The 20,310-nt window shown below is 34.5% G+C and overlaps 3 protein-coding genes and 1 non-coding gene across 4 annotated transcripts; 3 read left to right on the top strand and 1 right to left on the bottom strand.

The window, feature by feature from the left end:
• Positions 1-3,776, top strand: LOC143543256 (protein root UVB sensitive 1, chloroplastic-like). Its single transcript, XM_077035618.1, has 7 exons — positions 1-711; positions 1,479-1,754; positions 1,849-1,905; positions 2,042-2,240; positions 2,332-2,447; positions 3,073-3,249; positions 3,331-3,776. Exons 1-7 carry the CDS (start codon positions 34-36, stop codon positions 3,592-3,594), a joined length of 1,767 nt encoding a protein of 588 aa, XP_076891733.1. The 5' UTR covers positions 1-33; the 3' UTR covers positions 3,595-3,776.
• An 809-nt stretch (positions 3,777-4,585) lies between these two features.
• LOC143543235 (pentatricopeptide repeat-containing protein At1g31790-like) lies at positions 4,586-5,850 on the top strand. Its single transcript, XM_077035602.1, has one exon. The coding sequence runs from the start codon at positions 4,586-4,588 to the stop codon at positions 5,780-5,782; it is 1,197 nt and encodes a 398-aa protein (XP_076891717.1). The 3' UTR covers positions 5,783-5,850.
• Positions 5,851-8,327: 2,477 nt separating this feature from the next.
• TRNAE-UUC (transfer RNA glutamic acid (anticodon UUC)) lies at positions 8,328-8,399 on the bottom strand. The gene has a single exon. It is a non-coding gene; the product is annotated as a tRNA-Glu (tRNA).
• Positions 8,400-12,363: 3,964 nt separating this feature from the next.
• On the top strand, positions 12,364-15,717 carry LOC143543258 (UDP-glycosyltransferase 85C1-like). Its single transcript, XM_077035619.1, has 2 exons — positions 12,364-12,862; positions 14,786-15,717. Exons 1-2 carry the CDS (start codon positions 12,388-12,390, stop codon positions 15,715-15,717), a joined length of 1,407 nt encoding a protein of 468 aa, XP_076891734.1. The 5' UTR covers positions 12,364-12,387.
• Positions 15,718-20,310: the final 4,593 nt, after the last annotated feature.

Genomic DNA, 20,310 nt, shown 5'->3' on the forward strand with positions numbered 1-20,310 from the left:
CCGCCACCTTCACCGTCACCGTCACCGTCACCGATGCTCCTCCTCTCACTCCGTCCCACCACTACCACCAGACTCTCACCCTACCATCATCACCTATGGAAACCCTTACCTTCCACTTCCCATTTCCACACCTCACATAAACCCCAACTCAAATTACTCCCTCTCGTAGTCAAAACTTCCGTCGATAACACCGGCGGTGGCAACGGTGACGGCGGTGGTGGTTCAAACAATTGGTGGGACCGATGGTTTGACAACAACGACGACAGTAACAATGACAATAATAATAATAATTCAAACCCTAAACGTGTTTTATATTTTTTAATTCTGGCATTAATCATCCAATTCGCTTCACAAGCTCACGCAATATATACCGAAACCGAAACTGATACTGATTCCAATGAGGAAGTGGTTGTGTGGGAAGTGAAAGGGGGTAAACGAACGAAACTGATAGCTGATGAGTTGGCAGATATGTTTGTGGTTCCACATGTAAATTGGGCTTGGTGGCTGTTGTCGTCGAAGAAGACTTCGACTTCGACGGTGTCGTTTGGGAATGTGGTTCCGAGTATGTGGGTGCAATGTAGGGAGTTGTTTATGCGGTTGATGCTACCGGAAGGGTATCCGGAGAGTGTTACGAGTGATTATATGGAGTATTCTCTTTGGAGAGGGGTTCAGGGTATTGCTGCTCAAGTTAGCAGTGTTCTTGCCACTCAAGTAAGTGTTTTTTTTTAAATATTTATGTAAATCTTGTTATTTTGGCCTTAAAAGTTTGAGAATCAGGTAGGAGTAGTGTTTGAATAGGGAAGAGCGAAACAAACACCGCTTACACTATCCAGACACCATTGATATGTCATACTGGTCATACGGACCAACCTTATGTCATGGAGAAAGTGGTAATGAAGGTCATATGGGTCGTATTAGGGGAAAATCATATGACCCGCATGATGTTTTTGACTGACAAAACCGATGTGAACACTTACAGGGAGAAATTGGCCATATGGGTCATATGAGGTGCAAATCATATGGCCCATATGATGTTTTTTGACTAACAAAGATATGACCATTTCTTGCCCTATCATATGACCCGTTTGATGTGATAGACACGGTAGTATATAGTATGTACTATCGGGGTGGTGTTTTTGTATAGCAAGCCCCTTTGAATGTTAAGGGATCATATTTTATAGGATTCTAGTGGCACACTTACATCACGACCCTATCAGTTGTAGTTTATCGGGTTTGAATTCATGAAAGAATTTAAGATCAAATGGTTTAAGCATTGTAGTTCACATAGTTTCATTTGTAGGATTATGGTGCTATGCGTGTCTGATTTTGTTAGCACGTTCTGTTAGAGTGACTTTGTATCTGGTGTATATTATTGTCAAATTTCTAAATGCAAATGTTTTACTCTTAAGTGATTGCTCACAATATAACTGGAATTTGTAGTTATTTGTTGGTTTGACTAGTTTGTGCTTTGTTCGTAGTCTTTGCTATATGCGGTAGGGTTGGGAAAAGGGGCAATTCCAACTGCTGCAGCTGTAAATTGGGTACTCAAAGATGGAATTGGATATTTAAGCAAAATCTTTTTGTCGAAATTTGGTCGGCATTTTGATGTGAATCCAAAAGGATGGCGATTATTTGCTGACTTTTTGGAAAACGCTGCTTTTGGTATGGAAATCTTGACTCCTGCTTTTCCCCATCTTTTCGTCCCGATTGGTGCTGCTGCTGGTGCAGGCCGATCTGCAGCCTCACTTATCCAGGTACTTTATTAATGCATATAAAGTTTCAGTTGAAAAGAGGTCGATTTCATAACAAAAACTTATATAACCATGCTGATAAATCATCAATTTACAGGCTGCAACCAGAAGCTGTTTTTTTGCTGGTTTTGCTGCTCAAAGGAACTTTGCTGAGGTAATTACTACTGCTTACAGTTGTTTCTAGATATTATTAACGAATAAAAATGTAAAAAAGGAAAATAATTTAATTGTATTTTCATATGGGTATGGTCGTTTTGTGTGATTCTTGATAAAAAGATTTAAAATGGCAGGTAATAGCAAAAGGTGAAGCTCAGGGAATGGTGAGCAAGTCAATTGGAATAATGGTTGGGATCGCGTTAGCTAATTACATACAAGCTTCTACACCTTTGGCTCTTGCTTCATTTGGTGTAATCACTTGGATCCACATGTTCTGCAATGTCAAATCTTATCAGTCCATTCAATTAAGGACTTTGAATCCTTATCGCGCAAGTAATTATATTTTATATATTTGTTGTTTCAAGAAAAGCATACCTTTTTGTTATTCTGTTAACCGAACTTGTGTTTCATGGTGCGTAAACAGGTTTGGTTTTTGGCGAATATCTGTTAAGTGGTCTTGTTCCTTCGGTTAAAGAGGTCAATGATGAAGAACCATTTTTCCCTGCTCTACCACTTCTCAGTCTTAAACCAGCAAGCAAAGTAAGTAATTTTTATGTATAGGATACATAGCTTCAAAAATTAAAACATAAAATTGTGCTATTTTATAGGATGCATAGCTTTAGAAAGTGAAGCTTGCTTCCAAGACACTGTCAATTAAGGGGTGTAAATGAGCCGAGCAAAGCCTGAGCTCGGCTCGTTTAATTTACGAGTGCTCGAGCTTAGTTTGTTTTGAGCTCTATTCTAGTACGAGCTCGGCTTGCGTAGTTTTTCAAGCTCGAGCTCAGCTTATTTTTTATTTATTAATACTTTTATTTGTTTGTTTCATTTATATATGCATAATTATAATCTTTATATATATCATAACATGTATTATTAAGTTATTTTTATCACATGTGTATATATAATAATCATTATTATGTAAATATATGCCTTTTTAATTATATAAAAGTTATATTCATACTAGGCTCGTTAAGTCTCAAGTTTCGAGGCTACTCAAGCTCGATAAGTAAAGCTCGGGCTTGGGCTCGTTTCAGACAATGTAGATTGTTTTTTATGATTAATAAAAAGCTAAAGAAAATGGACAATTGAGTGCTTGCGGGTTAACCAACCCAATTCGGCCCGTTTCAGACAACTTAGATTGTTTTTTATTTTGTTTTATCTCCAGGTAGAGAATAAATTACTCTCACCTGAAGCTAAAGAAGCTGCTGCTAACATCGGTCAACGTCTTGAACTTGGGTCAAAGCTCTCAGAAATTGTCAAAACTAGAACAGATGCACATGCATTACTTGAATTGTACAAAAATGAAGGCTACATCTTAACAGAGCAAAATGGCAAATTTTGTGTAAGTAAATTCAAATTTCACTCTCATTTTATTTACTTTTTGTTTCACTTTTAACAATAAATTTATAAAAACTAAACACAGGTGATATTGAAAAATACATGTTCACCACAAGACATGCTCAAATCGATGTTCCATGTGAGTTACCTGTATTGGTTGGAGAAAAACGTCGGGTTAAAGTCTGTAAGCATATGTGACGATTGTGGGCTCGGTGGAATGTTGCAAATATCTTTAGAATATGTAGAAAGAGAATTTAATCATGCTAAACATGATGGTGAACTTGCAGGTTGGGTTGCTGATAGTCTTGTAGCTAGGCCATTATCTCATAGAATTCGACCCGATTGTTGATCAAATGTCTAAAATGCCTTAATAGAAAAGATAGTTTTTGGTTTACAGGAATAGTGGAAATAGGAATTGTTTTGTTAGTGTTATTTTGGCAACTTGTGAAATATGCACCATTCGCTTGAGGGTGTGTTTGGATTTGCGTTTTGAAACTGATTATGTTATTACTGTGATATCCAATCCCAACAAAACCGGTCGTAAATTTTTAGTTCACATGTTCATGTTCTTTAGACAATGACAGAACCATGACTTTTTTTTAGGGGTCGTCAGAAGTCCCTTTTCTCTATGGCTACAACTAGAGGGTTTTAATCATATGTTTTCTAAGAAAAATCGTATATTTATATACAAAAATCTAATAAATTCTCATGATCGAAAAGCAAGCGGCCGCTCTTGACTCATCATATTCATCTGATTTCATATTCTTTAATCTCATCACATAGAATTTAGTGAAAAAGTTTTAATAATCTTAAATCATACTCTTTAGTATCATTAAAAAACAAGTATTTTCTCAATGTTTTTGAGAAATGTTACATTAAAACACATTTTGAAACATTAAAGTCACAAACTTGTTTAAAATACATGTACTGCAAAATTACCTCGGACCATCGACTATACCATTAAGAGCGTCCATCTTGTTTCATTGGTGGATTGAGTTGTTGAACCTAAACACAAGTCATTTTTCTATTCTTGTTTTAAAAACATCAACCTAACAACACATTTAAAATCATGTAACCCAAACACGGCCCGATAAATCCATTTCTCTAAACTCGTTGACGAGTCAATGGGTAGTTAGTAGTTACTAGTTCTAGTAAGCAAGTTACAAATATGTTAAATGTGAAACATTGCGTGCCATCCTTTTAATTAAACATGTCAACAGAAAAACATGCTGTTTTATTAAAACGAGTCACATATGATTATTTTGGTGTCGTGTTTCCGGTCATTTGATTATTAACTATAACACAATCTCTTGTTCCGTCACGAACCAGTGAACAGAACAATGAACCTTCAAACTAATCTTGTAGAAATTAAACCCACCGTTCAGTTACCCCTTCACAAACCTCACCGGAAGTCATCCACCGTCCAATTACCCCACCGGAAAACCCTCCGCCCACTCAAAACCGCCCTACCAAAACCCATCACCACCACCACATCCTCCGACATTCTCCGGTTATTAGACTGCCTGGGCTTCCCAGTCCCAGACGCATTATACATCTCTCTTATTAAAGAATGCACCCACTTTCTCAACGCCGAAGAAGCTATATTACTACACACCCATCTCACCAACAATCGTCGTAACAAGCCTCGGTTGGATTTGCTCAATCGTGTGTTGATTATGCTTATTTCGTGTGGGTGTATTCCGAATGCCCGCCAAGTGTTCGACGAAATGACTAAAAGAGATTTCAACTCGTGGGCGATTATGATTGCTGGGTATGCTGATACTGGTGACTATGAGGAGGTTGTTAACTTGTTTATTAATCCTAAGTTACAGTATATTATTTATAGTTGTAATAGTTTCCCGGTTTCGTGGGTTTTTGTTTGCGTTCTCAAGGCGTGTGCCAATACGTTGAATTTCGCACTTGGGAAGCAGATCCATGGGTGGTTGATTAAGTCAGGGTATTCGGATGACGTGTTTGTGAGTAGCTCGTTGATAAGTTTTTACGGGAAGGTGGGGTCGTTTAAAGATGGGGATTTGGTGTTTAATGGGATTTCGTCAAGGCGTAATGTTGTGGTGTGGACGGCGAGGATTAATAATAACTGTAAAGAAGAAAACTTTCGTCAAGTTATTGATGTTTTTAAGCAAATGGGGAAAGAGGGTATTAGGAAAAATAGTTTTACGTTCTCTAGTGTTCTTCGTGCGTGTGCGAAGATAAGTGATGACGGAAACTGCGGGGAACAGGTTCATGCGAATGCGATTAAGTTAGGGTTAGAGTCCAAGAGTTATGTGCAGTGTGGGTTGGTTAACATGTATGGGAAGTTTGGGTTGATTAATGATGCTAAACGGGTTTTTAATGTGAACGAGAACATGAGAAATCATGCTTGTTGGAATGCTATGTTGACTAGTTATGTACAGAATGGGTGTGTTATTGAAGCCATTAAGTTTCTTTATCAGATGAAAGCAGCCGGGGTGCAGCCCCAAGAATTATGGCTCAATAAATTGAGGTCTTTGTGTGGGAGCGAGTTTCTTGAAATTTGATATCAAATCGCCTCGGTTAATGGTTTAAGGTTAGCTATCACAACTCCTGTTTACCTACCTTACCTCTGCTTGCTTATATGAATATATGCAGGGTTGTATATATAACACTTGTCTATATAATACAGTTAGTTTAATGCACCATGAAACTTTTATATATGTATTATGCATATAATGAAATTGTATGTAAAATTACTTGGTGTTCGCATTTTTGAACTTTTAGATGTAAATGTTTCTATTGATAGATTTCTCTTGCTCGTTATTTAGTATAATGATCTGCATACCAAGATAGATACAAGGGCAGAAACAAAGGGGTCTACCGACCCATGGAATTTGTCAGGTTTATTTGAATATAAAATCTAAGTGTTTCTATTGATAGTTCGGTTCCTATCAGTTATTGATGCTGCATATATATAGTTTGTCATCCAACTGCAAATGGGCTCTATGACAAATCCAATATGCCGAAATGCGAGGCATATGGTACTCTCTTTTAATTGTACCATCACATATCATGGTTACCATACACGTGTGCAGTTTAATCATCTAATGGTGTTGAAACTTTTCGGAACCCTTCCAAACAGGAAAGCAATTGCTACAAGAATGCTCAAATCTAGTATGACACCAAACCTGTTCGAAATTAGGATACCAGTCCCATGCATAACTATCTAATATTCCCGTGGTGCAAGTCAATTTGAGAACGACAATGAAGTATATACTTCATGGATTGCACTTGTTAAAACCGTTTCCTAGGCACTGTGTGCAATTCAATAACTCGTCTAATAGTTGTTCCCTAGTATAGAGCCACTGATTTTCACCATACCGAGACACACAACTACTGTCCGTTATCCATAACTTCCATCACCCGTAACATCTTGTATATGCGTGATGTAAGAAGGGTGGACGATGAGAAGATCTTCAAAAACTTTTTCATTGGTGTATGCATGCAGAATGAATAACAACTTTGCTCTGATTCATTTATAAGTCCATAAAGGATGAACTATGTCTTGATGGTTCATGATTCTTGTCTTCAGTTTTTAATCCACTTAAAGTTGACGCATTTAATTATATAGTTGTCCATAAGGAGCTAGAGTTGGAGGATCAACATGTTTCATTTTCGGGTGTCCACGGTTAGTTTCCTTAACCAAGGTTCAACAAATCAAATTTTTCTATGGATCGAGATTCCCTCTTAGCTCTTTTAGTAAGCTGTATTTGACAAGTGTAAGGCCCCGACCCGAGCACCTTACTGAACGTTGGAATTACACATGAATGAATTCAATTTATTACAGCGGAAGCACATAGAATTTGTAGCGGAAACAAACATTTTATATTAAATTTCTTTATGTATTCTAATCTTTAATATGGATAGCCTGGTGTGCACTCCAAGCTCGTCAAGTTATCTATAGTGCCTGCATGCATACTTAAAGTTAGCTACATGCTGAAATGCTGAACGATTTCTAGTTTCATAATCAATAGGTTCTTCTTTATCATTCTTTTTCATAAAATATGATTCATAATAAAATCACATCTTTCAACCACTCATACATAACCTATCATTACTCGTTTATTCTTTACTTATTCTATGTTGGTCTATTAATCAATCCATAACTAGATTCATACATGCTTGCTCATAACAGAGCCATCTATGTCTACTCATGACCGAGCTAGCCATCTATCCTTGCTCATGACCGAGCCATTTGAAGTTAGAGGGATTTGTCATCCTAACTTGTTGTACATGCATGAGGACCAAAGGCTCTACGCGAATACGCACTCATACTTCTATACAAAACAATCATACACATTTACCTTCATATAACCATTTTACACAAGTATTAGTAGGGCTTTCTCCCTAAATCTTTTTGTTCTCTCAACCATTATACGAATATATATTAAACAAATAATATATAAACACATTCTTACAAGATATACAATATTAGTTAAAGTTGTGTATAACTTATTTCACATACGAGTATGCATAAACCCCAAAAACGTTTAAAGATAAGAGGGGGCTAGAACTCATCTGGATCCTTTGGCATTTCAAATTAATAGTAATTCACTTTCTTAACCGAGCGTAGCTAACTGCTATATTATACAAACTAGCTTTAGAACCCGTGTAATGCACGGAATACTTAAAAGAAATACAATTAAAATATGATGACTGATTGTTTTTTTAAACCTATATTTATCAAATTAAATGATTTTATAAGTTGAAATTATATTTTTTAATGGTCAATTCATACGAATATGTGGTGTATTCTTACACAATTTTTTCATAATCACGAAAATAAAAAAGATGCATCTGGTGATTTTATAAGTTGTAATATTTCTTTAATGAAATAATAAATTCTAATAAAAGATGATAAAATGTTTCATTGTAAATGACATAAAAAACATCTAAAGCTAAGGTTACGAAGTAAAGGAAGTCCGAGAGAAGTGGTGATCTCATCTTGCTTGCTGGGAGAGAGGAAGCTTCCGGACCACCTTTTCCAGCCAGATAGCGAGCGATCACTCAGCAATGAACACTAACTGAAAGCGGCCGGGAATGAGTACCTATCCCTTACGGGAATCGAACCCGTGTCTTCGACATGAAAAGACGATGTCCTAACCACTGGACGAAAGGGACCAAAAAGCCATTCTTCATATACCGCTCCGTGGGCTCCGAGAATAGAAGTGGTTCGTTTTCTTTCTATACGAAATTACATATATAAAATTAGGGTTCTCAGTTTTACCCGAAACCCGAACCCGAGAAAAGATTAACCCGAACCGAAGTAATTCAGGTTGGTTCTTGGGTCTGATTTATGGGTTTTCGGTCAACCCGAAAAACCCGGATAAACGTTAAGTTTTATGCCAACTAAAGTTATCAAAATCTGGCCTTAATCGACTGTTGTTATTCAACCTATTATATATCGGATGCTTATAATTAATTTATAATTTACATTTATGACTAATGGTAAACGTAATTTGAACAACCAAAACACAATTGACTAAAGACGATTATGGTTGGAGTTTGATTTACTCTTCTTTTGAATTTTTTTTATCAAGTTATATTGCTTTATTATTTGGTCATTTACGTTACGAACAAAGAAGAATATGTGTTTTCAATTTTAGCATCGTAGTGTTTAAAATAATTTTTGTTTTCTAGGATACTCAAAACCCGATTAACCCAACCCAAAAAACCCAAACTCAAATTACATATGAGAGATTTAGGCTGACTTTCGGGCCAAGATTTAAAACTTTGAAACCTGAAGAACCAGACCCGAAAAACGCGAAACCCGAAAAACAAACCCGAAGAACACCCCTATTAATAAAATTAACATGAATAAAACATTTTTTGTATTACAGTTTCAAAAGAGATTGATGATAACCCCATGGATCCATGGATGAATGAATATGTGGAATAAATTTGGTATTCATTCATAATTTATATTTGTGTTTATCATCTTAAACTTATAAATATCATTTATTGAATTTTTACAACATTCATCTCTTACACTTAAAAGTGTATTTAAATTGATTTAATAAAAAAAATATAGATCTTATTTCATTAAAGATATAAATATTTTGACTATATTGGCATAGATATTTGCATATTTCTAATCCATATAATTTAATAAGTAGTTATTTGATTAAAAAAAATGATTGATATGTTTTGATTTCACTGGCATAAATGTGTTTTCATTAAAAATAAAAGAAAAGTTTGAGCGGGAAATTTTAGCTAAAAATTAATCTGCAAGTAACATGGTTCCACAATTATTTTACTTTATTAGAATAGATAGATAGATATTAGTTAACCAATCTACCAAAATCATCTTATCTAGCATGGTTGGTTACCTTAGCTTAACCAAGTTAACGGGGTTAACTAAGTTAGTTTTTTTACAATAACCGTTCATGTAATTACTCATTAAAATCAAAACGATTACAATAAAGTGGCAGGCAAACGGGCAACAAGCTGCGACACAACCCCCTTTTGAATAGCAAAACCAATTCTTAATGAAGTTTACTAATAAAATTAACCGATCATGTTAATTAAGATCTAGTTTAGTTTCTAACTTTATTTAGTAAGGTAACAAGATGATGAACTAAATTTTATTAACGGAATTAATCAAGATTAATTATTTTGTTTTAACTCCATAGACTTAATGAAGTTTACTTAACGTGACTTAACGGAGTTATTTGTTGTTAATTTATCTTGGATCGGGTATCAACACTAAATTGGGTTTTTAACTCCACTAATCCAGGCCCAAACAGCGAATACACACAGCTGGCCTTGCATAGCTCGCATAGAGGTGGTCCGGAACCGGTTAACTGGTTCGTTTCAAAAACCGGTTCCTAAACCGAACCAAAGCCACGGTTCGTATAACGGTTTGGGTATTTTACAATCAAACCGGTTTTAAAACCGTTTTTTTTTCTTAAATCGGTTTAAACCTAACCGAAACCGGTTTGGGTCAAACCGGTTTCAAACATCTAAAAATCAAACCGGTTCGATTTGTAAAAAAAACCGGTTTTGTACACCTCTAGACTCACACATGCTCGCAGTGTTGGGCCTTGTTGCTCGCACCTGGGAACCACAATTGGGGTCGCAGATCAGGGCTAGGCTGCTCGCAGTTGGGCCCCATGTTGCTCGCAACATGCACAGATGCACTGTTCTCCCTTGCCCTAAGTTTGCACTCCCCACCTACCATTTATTGGGATCCTTAGCATTAAATGTCTTCCTACCCGTTTATCCATTTAATCACACAACTAAGTCCCAAAAACAATTTTCTAAGCTTTACGTCGTACAACATGTTAATTATTATTTGATATAATAATACCGTTCTTTTCATATTTCTTCCATTGGACACTGAACCAGTTTCCACCAATACCCTTGTTTCAACCAAGAATCTATTGTTCTAATCTTGTATCCATGGTTCTCTCATTTTATGAACACCGGTTCATAAGCTCTTGAACGCAACTTTGATATATTTACAAAAACTGTGACCAACTATTGGTCATACGTCCAGGCCCCGAGCTAGGGGTGACAAAAACAAATAATCCTACTTAAAGGTTAGGTGTCCAACAACTATCTTAGGCATATAAATCAACAGAATGCTCACTGTATTGTTCGTGAACCTTTTGGTGGAAAGTTCGTTTATGCTCTTATTTAATAAACGAACGAACATGAACAAAATTCTTTGCTCCTTGTGTTTAATGAATGATCATAAAATCAAATTCTGTTCATTCTTAGTTTCTTATATATGTTCATGAACGTTCGTTTACGCGCGTTTATTTTATTATTTATTCTCATGTTTGTTCATTTATGGTCATTTATGTTTGTAAGTTTACGCTTGTTTAAATTCGTCCATTTACCCGACCAATATATTCATTTTTAAACTTTAAGGAATGTTTCAGTTTAATCTAGTTTTGTAAAGTTATTATGTCACCAATTATATTTTTGGTGTTCATGTTATCTTTTAATTGGTGTTTGCTGGGTTATGTAGTTCATCTATGTTTAGTTACATTCGTTCGTTTGTGTTCATTTATGTTCGTGAACTGCTCATTTATACTCATAACAAAGGAACACGTACAAATGAACACGAACACACTCACTTTTTTAAAGAACCCCAACAAGAAAACCCCTTTCGTTAATTGTTCGTGTTCAATCGTTTGTTCAGCTAATGTACTTAAACGAACACACCTCGTTCATATTCGTTTACAAAGTCTAAATCAACCACATGAATGTATGATCTATAAAATTTAAATGTGCATAAAATTTATTTTATCAATGAATATCTTGACATGGACATAGATTGGATTCCTGGAATGAAGGGAGTCCATTTGAACGATCTGCCTGAGTACACTTGAGTCACAAAACACAACGATCCTGCGTTTCTCTTCCTCCTCGGAACTGCTCTAGCGGCCGATCAGGTCTCACATATCCATGCTTTCGAGGCACTAGAGGCCAGTCTCGTAAGCGAGATTAAATCCATATTTCCTAATGTCTATATTAGTAGATAATATATATAATATAAAGGAGAGATTTACTCCTTTCTACAACTAACCATTTAAACATAGCAACTTCTAGATTAAATATATAAATACAATATATTATCTGCGAATAGTCTACACCATTTGACCTCTTCAATTATTTTTTAACCAAATTTCAGAACAAGAAACCAAAATTGCTGTAACACAATTTTGAGCAACGTTTTGAACACGGCTTGAATCTTTGCGAAGCTTTCACATAGTAGAACACAAGCCCGATACATAATAATTGTATTAACCACAATTATATATAATTATGTGTGTATTCAAAGTTATTAAATAATAAATTTCCATTTAATTAGCAAAACAAAAATTTTTCATCAAAAGGTTTATATAGTTGCAATTGTCTCGAATCTCCCAACTAATTCCATGCAGACATGCAGTATTAAAGAGCTTTGATTATTTTCTATTACCTACATGCCATATGATATCAAACACGTGCTTTTAGAATTAAGCAAATATCAACATGGGTCAATTTTTTTATGACCATGCTATTAATTAAATAATACAAAAACAGAAATTTGGCATATATATATATGACAATATTTGTCACACTTCATTCACCCTAAAACACACAAACCACTTAATTAATGGATCCAGTGCCTCATGTGGTGATCGTACCATATCCCGCACAAAGCCATATCAAGTGTATGCTCAAACTAGCCAGGCTCCTGCACCAAAAGGGCCTCTATATAACCTTCATCAACACCCAAACCAACCATAAGCTGCTCGTAGAGTCCGGTGGGACTCTCTGGCTCGATAATGCTGTTGGTTTTTGGTTCAAAACCGTTCCTGATGGGCATCCTTCAAAACACACTCAAACCTATGAAGTATGGAATTTCCTTCGAACCCATTTCTATGATTCTTTTCTTGATATTATACTCGGGATCGAATATCCGGTTACTTGTATTATTTGTGATGGTTTCATGACTTGCATGAATACAATTAATGCTGCTGAGAAACTTAACATTCCGATCATGCTTTGCTGGACCATGGCTGCATGCGGATTCATGGGGTTTTATCAGGCCAAAGTTCTTATGGAGAAACAAATCATCCCACTTAAAGGTCAGGACTCACTTACCATATGGATTTTAGGTTATAAGAGAAGAACCTTAGCCAATGGTAAAGTTTTTGTCATGTGACCATGACATCGACCAATCGAAATCCCTTGAACCAGGGGCATGACGGAGCCTCTTGCTCTAACTGTCAATAATAATTTACTTATATTTTCTCCCTTCTTTAATATTTATATCATTACATAAATAAATTTGTTTATGGAATTTTGTTAATTGTCATACATCCAATGGATTTCATTCTTAACCATCCTTGTGGAAGGACAAACCAACTAAAAGCACCTAATTGGGGAAATGGCAGACACTGAGAGAAATATACATGTATGTTGTTAGCTTAGATGCGTAAACAAACTAAACTTCTAGTTGTTTGATATTGGTTCGCTAAAACTCGAATCAAACCCAAGTTGAGCCTAAATATATATTTAGTAAATGAGATTGAGCCCAACCTTAATTTGTATTCGAGTTTAAGGCTTAGCCCTAAACAAGCCTACAATTTATATAAATATATAATAGCTTTTATATGATGTGATAGATATATATTAATAAGTATTGTTATTGTGGTTATTAACGTCCTTGTAACAAATATATAGACGGCTTGGTTTGGGTTTAAGCCCCTACCAACAAACACTGAGATTTTCGGTTATGAGATTTTTAAAAACGATCGGTTTCGGTTAATCACTCGCCTAGTATTTGCTTTAAACGAGTGTCAATATTTGCATTTGGAAGTATTTTGGCAAAATTACAATATCAAATCGGCATAAAAGAATAATTGACATGAAGGATATGTCGTTTTGTGACATACTATACCCTTACATTTTTTTTCCGAACGACAACTTTCATTAAACAAAGGCAAAACTAGCAAATCGCTAGCGCCAACAAACAAGGAGAATTAAAAGGAGAAATGAGACCACTCTTTCCAAGTTAAATTTTAAAAGATGGCCTATTTTTTATCCAAAAGAACGCCAAAGACTTTGTATCCTCCATTTTTGGGAAAATATATGACCGCTACTATACTCTTACATGATTTTAAGATTTCAGTGTTTTACTGCATAAATGTTAAAAACTAATAAATTTAATGCACCATATATTGGTTCACCGGTAAATGAAGAAGTGAATACGAAATAGAATGAATCAAGTTAGAATAATTTGGAAAGTGTTAATTCTCTTTTTGGTTCACTTCAGTTAACTTGGCTTGGTTTTTTGTCAGTTAATTCAGTTACAGTTTAGTTATTTAGTTAACTTACTCACACTACTAGAAAAAAGAGTATCACTGATGGAAAATAATCGGATTTGGCCATGGTGACACTCCTTTATTTTGTGGTGTCACCCTAGATATATTCTACTCATGCTTTATATGCTATCCTAATCCTAATGGTGTTACAGTTGCATATTAGTTAGCTTTTCTTCTTATACTAAACTAGGATAAAACTAACTTAAAAACCCTAACCTTAGGTTTTGTAAGTTAACATTAAACCCCGAGTAATTACTTAAGATTAGTCTAACATTCTTATCCTATATGGCTATATAGATAATATGGCTCTATTTTGTCCATTGTAATAGGTGACGCCCTTGATTGGTGAAATTGTTATGTTTACTAATTTTTCAAGTCCAAGAATCGGTGGTTTAAGAACACGTTAATTTTGATTACTCCAAAACTTTATTAACAAAGAAAACCACGTCAAAAAGTTGATTGCAACCCTTACCAAACCTTAGTATATAAAGATTAACCCAAACACATTAGACTACAACTATTTTTCGAATAACTAGATTATGATAATTAACCAACCTGTTATTATTCAAACTCAACCACCTATTTCTAGTTCCTCAAGTTTTGGTATCATTACTTGTGGCCTTCGATCTAGTCAACAAATTTCTCTTTAACTAATCAAATTTGCAATTTTTTTTTCTTTTGCAGATGAAATTTACTTGACTAATGGATATCTTGACAAGGAAATAGATTGGATTCCTGGAATGGAAGAAATTCGTTTGAAGGATCTACCTAATGAGTTGATGCTAGATACAAAACACGATTATCTTTTAAACTGCTTTCTGGAAATAGCTCAAGCTTCTGATATGGTCTCACATACCATCTTCCATACTTTCGAAGCACTAGAGGCCAGTCTCCTAAGTGATATTAAAACCAAATTTTCTAATGTCTACACCATTGGGCCTCTTCAGTTGCTTTTGAACCCAATTTCAGAAAAAGAATCAAAAATTTGCTATAGCTTATGGAAGGAAGAACCCGAGTGTGTCCGGTGGCTAAACTCCAAGGAACCAAGTTCGGTCGTGTATGTAAACTTTGGAAGTTTAGCAGTGATGTCTGTACAAGATTTGATAGAATTAGGGTGGGGACTTGTTAACAGTAAAAATTATTTTCTTTGGATTATACGCGCCGATTTACTTGATGGGAAGGTTGAGGTTTTGCCCCAAGAACTCAAGGAGGCAATGAAGGAGAAAGGGTTTGTAGGAAGCTGGTGTTCACAGGAAGAGGTGTTGAATCACCAGGCGGTTGGTGGGTTTTTGACTCATGGTGGTTGGGGTTCGATCATTGAGAGCTTGTCGGCAGGCGTGCCAATGATATGTTGGCCATTTAAAAGCGACCAATTGACTAACTGTAGACAAATGTGCAAGGAATGGGAGGTTGGCATGAAGATCGGGAAGAACACGAAAAGGGATGAAGTAGAGAAGCTTGTGAGGGCGTTGATGGAGGGATTAGAGGGCGAAAGAATGAGGAAAAAAGCTTTGGAGTGGAAGAAAATGGCGGAAATAGCGACTAGTTCCGATGGATCGTCCTATTTGGATATTGAGAAACTTGCTAATGATATCATCAAGTTAGCGAAAAACTAGAATTGTTTTTGATGGTAGATGAACTCTTGAACATTGGTTATTTGTTTGTTATGATTATTCTGGTTGCAATTTGATTATTTGTATTATGCTTCTTATTATTGAAACATTAATAACTAGGATATAGCTCGTGTAAAACAAGGGTGGTTAAAAATATTAAAATAAAAAAGTTAAATTTAATAATATATGTAATAACATAACTTATGGATTCATAAGATATAAATAATGATATATAAAATTTATAATTCATAAATATCTAAAAATCTTATTTAATATAACATTTAAAGTTACATTTGTAACTTTGTTCATAATTCTATAAATGGTAATAGTATTAGTTGTCATCCAAGTTAGCTATTTTAGTTGATTGACATGTGAAAGAATAGTTTTGCTTTATTAATATAGGTAGATTCGACCGACCGAAATCACATATGGGTAGATTGGGCCGGGCAATACAGGATCCGATGTGGCTTATTCAGGTATTGGGCTACCTGTTCCGATATTAATGAGTTTCACAAGATTTTGATAAACCAATTAAACAAAACATGATTAATCCAAATGTTATTCGGGCCGCCAATCGGATTTCAAACACAAAAATCCTATTAACCAAATCCGAATATGAAGCCCGATCAAAAAACGAAACAAATAAGTAAATAGCACGCCACTTATACTTTAAATTAGTAAATAGATTAAACTCTAAGAGTCAAGTTATTCTACAAATGGAGACAAAATGAGAAGGATGAGAAGGATTTATAGCCATATAAAAAAACCCATTAAAAAAATAAATAAATAAAAAATCATAACTCAAAATTTAATAAAAAACAAAAAAAGTAAAAATACAAAAATGTTTCCACCGTCTTCCTCGTTTTAAAAAAACAAACAATGCTGAAAAGAAAAGATCATTGTGCCTTTTTGTTTCTCATTGTGTTTTGTGTTTATTTTCATAATTGATTGTGTATTTTTTCCTAGACATTATGTCTTTTTTTCTTGATATTGTGTTAAATTACTCAAAATTGTGTTATATTTTGTTCGGCGTTGTGTTATATTTTATAATTTATTGTGTCTTTTTTTAGTTATAATTGTGTCTTTTATTCATTTTCGTCATTGTGTCTTTTGTCTCTGCATTGTGTCTTTTCAGCGTTTTTTTTTAAACGAGAATTACGAGGGAAACATTTTTGTTTTTTTAACTTTTTTGTTTTTTTATTTATATTTTGAGTTATGATTTTTTTAATTAATTTTTGGAATGTTTTAGGAGTTTTTTTCACTACTAAAAAACTGGACCTTTTCCGACCAAGAAAATCGTATGTAAATTGTCTGAAACGTTGATTAGCGACAAAATACCGAGGAAAGGCATATGTCGGAAAAATGCTCCTAGGAAATATTTTTCCGACTAATTTCTCACAAATCTTCCCACAAAATACTGACAATCATCTATTGTCGCTAACTATGCGACAAATTACCGAGGAGATGTTTTTTATAATATTCCGACAATTTAGCAAGAAACTAATCACAAAATATAATTTAATTAATATCTTTTTAGATTTATTAATCATAAAAATTATGTAGTAATAATAATTAGTTTTATTTTATTTCCGATAAACTTCCGACAAATCATTTTATATAAATATTAAACAATCTTAATCGTAGCGACGAATTTCCAACAAAACATTATTTTTTTTAGTATTTTTTTGTTTTATATTTACCGGTGAACTTCCGACCAAAGTTAATTTTAAGTTTTTTTATTCTGACAATGCTGACAATCAAAGATTAAAAATTAACCAAAAAACCTGATTATTTCTTTAAAAAATTTAATATAAAAAACTAAAATTCTAGAAAAACAAAAACATAATTTAAAATAAGCGAATCTTTTACAATGACCAAACAAAATACTACCCGTTTTAGTGTTTTACCATGTCAAAATACCAAATAAACTAACATATGTTTTATTGCAAAATGCCAAATAGTTGACAAACTAATTGTCGGCAAATTTTTTTCATAATTTCTTCAAACTGTTTTTGTAGTTTTTTGCGTTCAGCCCACTCTATTTCACGCTCTGACCGCTCTTTTTCGCGTTCAGCCCGCTCTTTTTCCAAATCTGTTTCCATTTGTCTTTGTAGCCTTTCACGTTTGGCCCGCTTTATTTCCGCGTCTCTTGCCATTTGTGTTAAGCAGTTTTCCATGTTTTGTCGAGCCTTCGTTTCTTGTTCTAACTGGGCTTGAAGATCTTTGACCTATAATTTGTTAAAACATATATAATTAGTTAATATATATCAGTTTATAAATAGTAATGCTAATCAAAATGCTAACAGGCCATTTTAAGACATGATCAAATTATCATGTTAATTAGATGTTAGCATAATCAAACAATTTGGAATAGACACTGAGTTCAAATACTATTAGATGAAAACACAATAATCTGTGCAAATTTGGTATTGTGGGAAAAAAAAAAAAGCAAATGACAATGGTGTCCTCAATTTAAACAACAAACTGACATGGTGCCCCAAGCCCATTTTATACAGCAGATCACAATGGTGTCCCTAATTTACACTATAATTTACCAAAAATGTCTTACCTTATACTAGAAAACAAGTACCAAATGCCTAAAATAGGTGCAAGTCAAACCTACACTATACCAGTTACAAATTGAGATCATGTTCGCTTGACCATACATGTAAACAAAAAGAATTACACGTGCCTAAAAAATGTGAAGACAAACCTAAATACCTAAACTGAAATATATGTGACTTAACAATATTAATAATGTTAATACTAACAATACCTCCTGTGACTGTCGAGCATCACCATGTGTAATAGACCTGCAAAATGATAACTGTGACCCAGTCACCACAAAACGCGGATCAGAAGATCCTATCCCAAACATCCGGCCAAACTTTTGTATGCAAACGCTCCCACACAGCAAGCTCATCCCGATCATGATTCTGATCGTTGTCCGGCCCATATTCCTTCTCAAGTTCTTCGTGGAACAATGTCTGCATTTTAATAAATGCAAAGCAAGTCACTATGTAATAATAATAGTTAATACAATAATTATATATATATATACACATATATAAATGATAACTTACAAATGATTCTTTTGATCGTGTTGTGATGAACTCTAACAGCTCTAAGTCATTAATATTGATTTCCCCATCGCGCAATCTCTTTTTAGTCTCTTTGGTGGCGTGGGTATCAATGAGAAACAGACTCTTGAATATGAATACTGCGAGTACCGCTACCACCGCGAGTACCATTACCACCACGTTTTCCTGGAGTTTCCTTTCCACCACAAGTACAAGGACCACCACCATTCTCATCCATAATGTATACAGCCTGCATTTAAAATACAACAGTTAGATAAATAATAAAATATTAACAAAACATATGATTGGAAATAATATAAGTGTAAGTACCATTTACTACACGGGTACCTAATTTTCCCATTTTCTTTGTTTTTTGCATTTTCGTATGCAAAATCCAAGAAATAAGAGACTACTTGTTAAAATCGCAGATTAAAAGAACTGCCTGTATTGGTTCACATTGTGTACATCCATTCTCTATTCAAGGGCGTTTTTCTTTACCTCCAAAATAAAATTCCACAAGTGTTAAAACTTAACAATAAGAACACTAATATACATACTAACCTAACAATAATACACACATATACATACCGACCAAACTATGAGTTGTTCTAAGGTAATATATTGTTATGTCATCACATAATTTCCAAGTAACTCTTTTGTAAATTAAAAATAAGACCATTAGAGATAATGCTTTTTGTTTATACACTCCATTCAACCTATGAAAGAATGTATACCATCTGCAGTTCTGTCCTAAATGTAAAATAGCACAGTTCATTACAGCAATGGTTTTTAAAGTAAAAGCTAGTTGCGCATCAATTTAGTCTTAAGAATAGATGAAGCAAATATATTTTTTGTGTAATAAAATAAAACTGCTATGGCATAATCAATTAAATTGTTCAATATCCACAAAAAACTTAGAAATCTGCTGAACACAAAATTAGGGCATTACCTTGATGGATTCTGCGAGGGCAAGGAATATGTGGGAATTAGGGATAGGGAAGGCGCCAAGGGTTTGAAGTTGGCGGAAAACTTAGCGCCAACAGGTTATTATTTTGGGTTTTGGGGTTTTCTTAGCATCACTTTATAAGAATTATTAAAGGAAAGGAATCCATAACACAATGCGAGTGGTAAGCTTAATGTACTCGTTCAGAAATTACTCTGGTTCCAAACCCGGCTTTCAATTTTTTGAACAAACAATGTATTCTCGCTATTTTGTGAGAAGTCTTTGTATATTCCGATTACCTTCCGACAAAATGAAAAAAGATATATAATATTATTAATTATAAAATATAAAGCAAAATAAATTTAACAAACAAGCTAATACAATTATATAAAACATACAAAAATATTTATATATAACCCCAATACTTACACGCATTCATACTAACATACAACACCTAAAACGCACACACTCGTGCATATGCTATACTCATACAAATACATACTCTATGACTGAACGTTGTGGAGTAATGTCGAGGATACCACCATAACTCGTGTTCTAACGCCCCTTGCCACC

The sequence above is a fragment of the Bidens hawaiensis genome, unplaced genomic scaffold (genome assembly GCF_021521415.1).
Source record: "Bidens hawaiensis isolate Kalapana, Puna unplaced genomic scaffold, B.hawaiensis_p1.1 tig00013115_1, whole genome shotgun sequence".
In the NCBI taxonomy this organism is placed as follows: Eukaryota; Viridiplantae; Streptophyta; class Magnoliopsida; order Asterales; family Asteraceae; genus Bidens; species Bidens hawaiensis.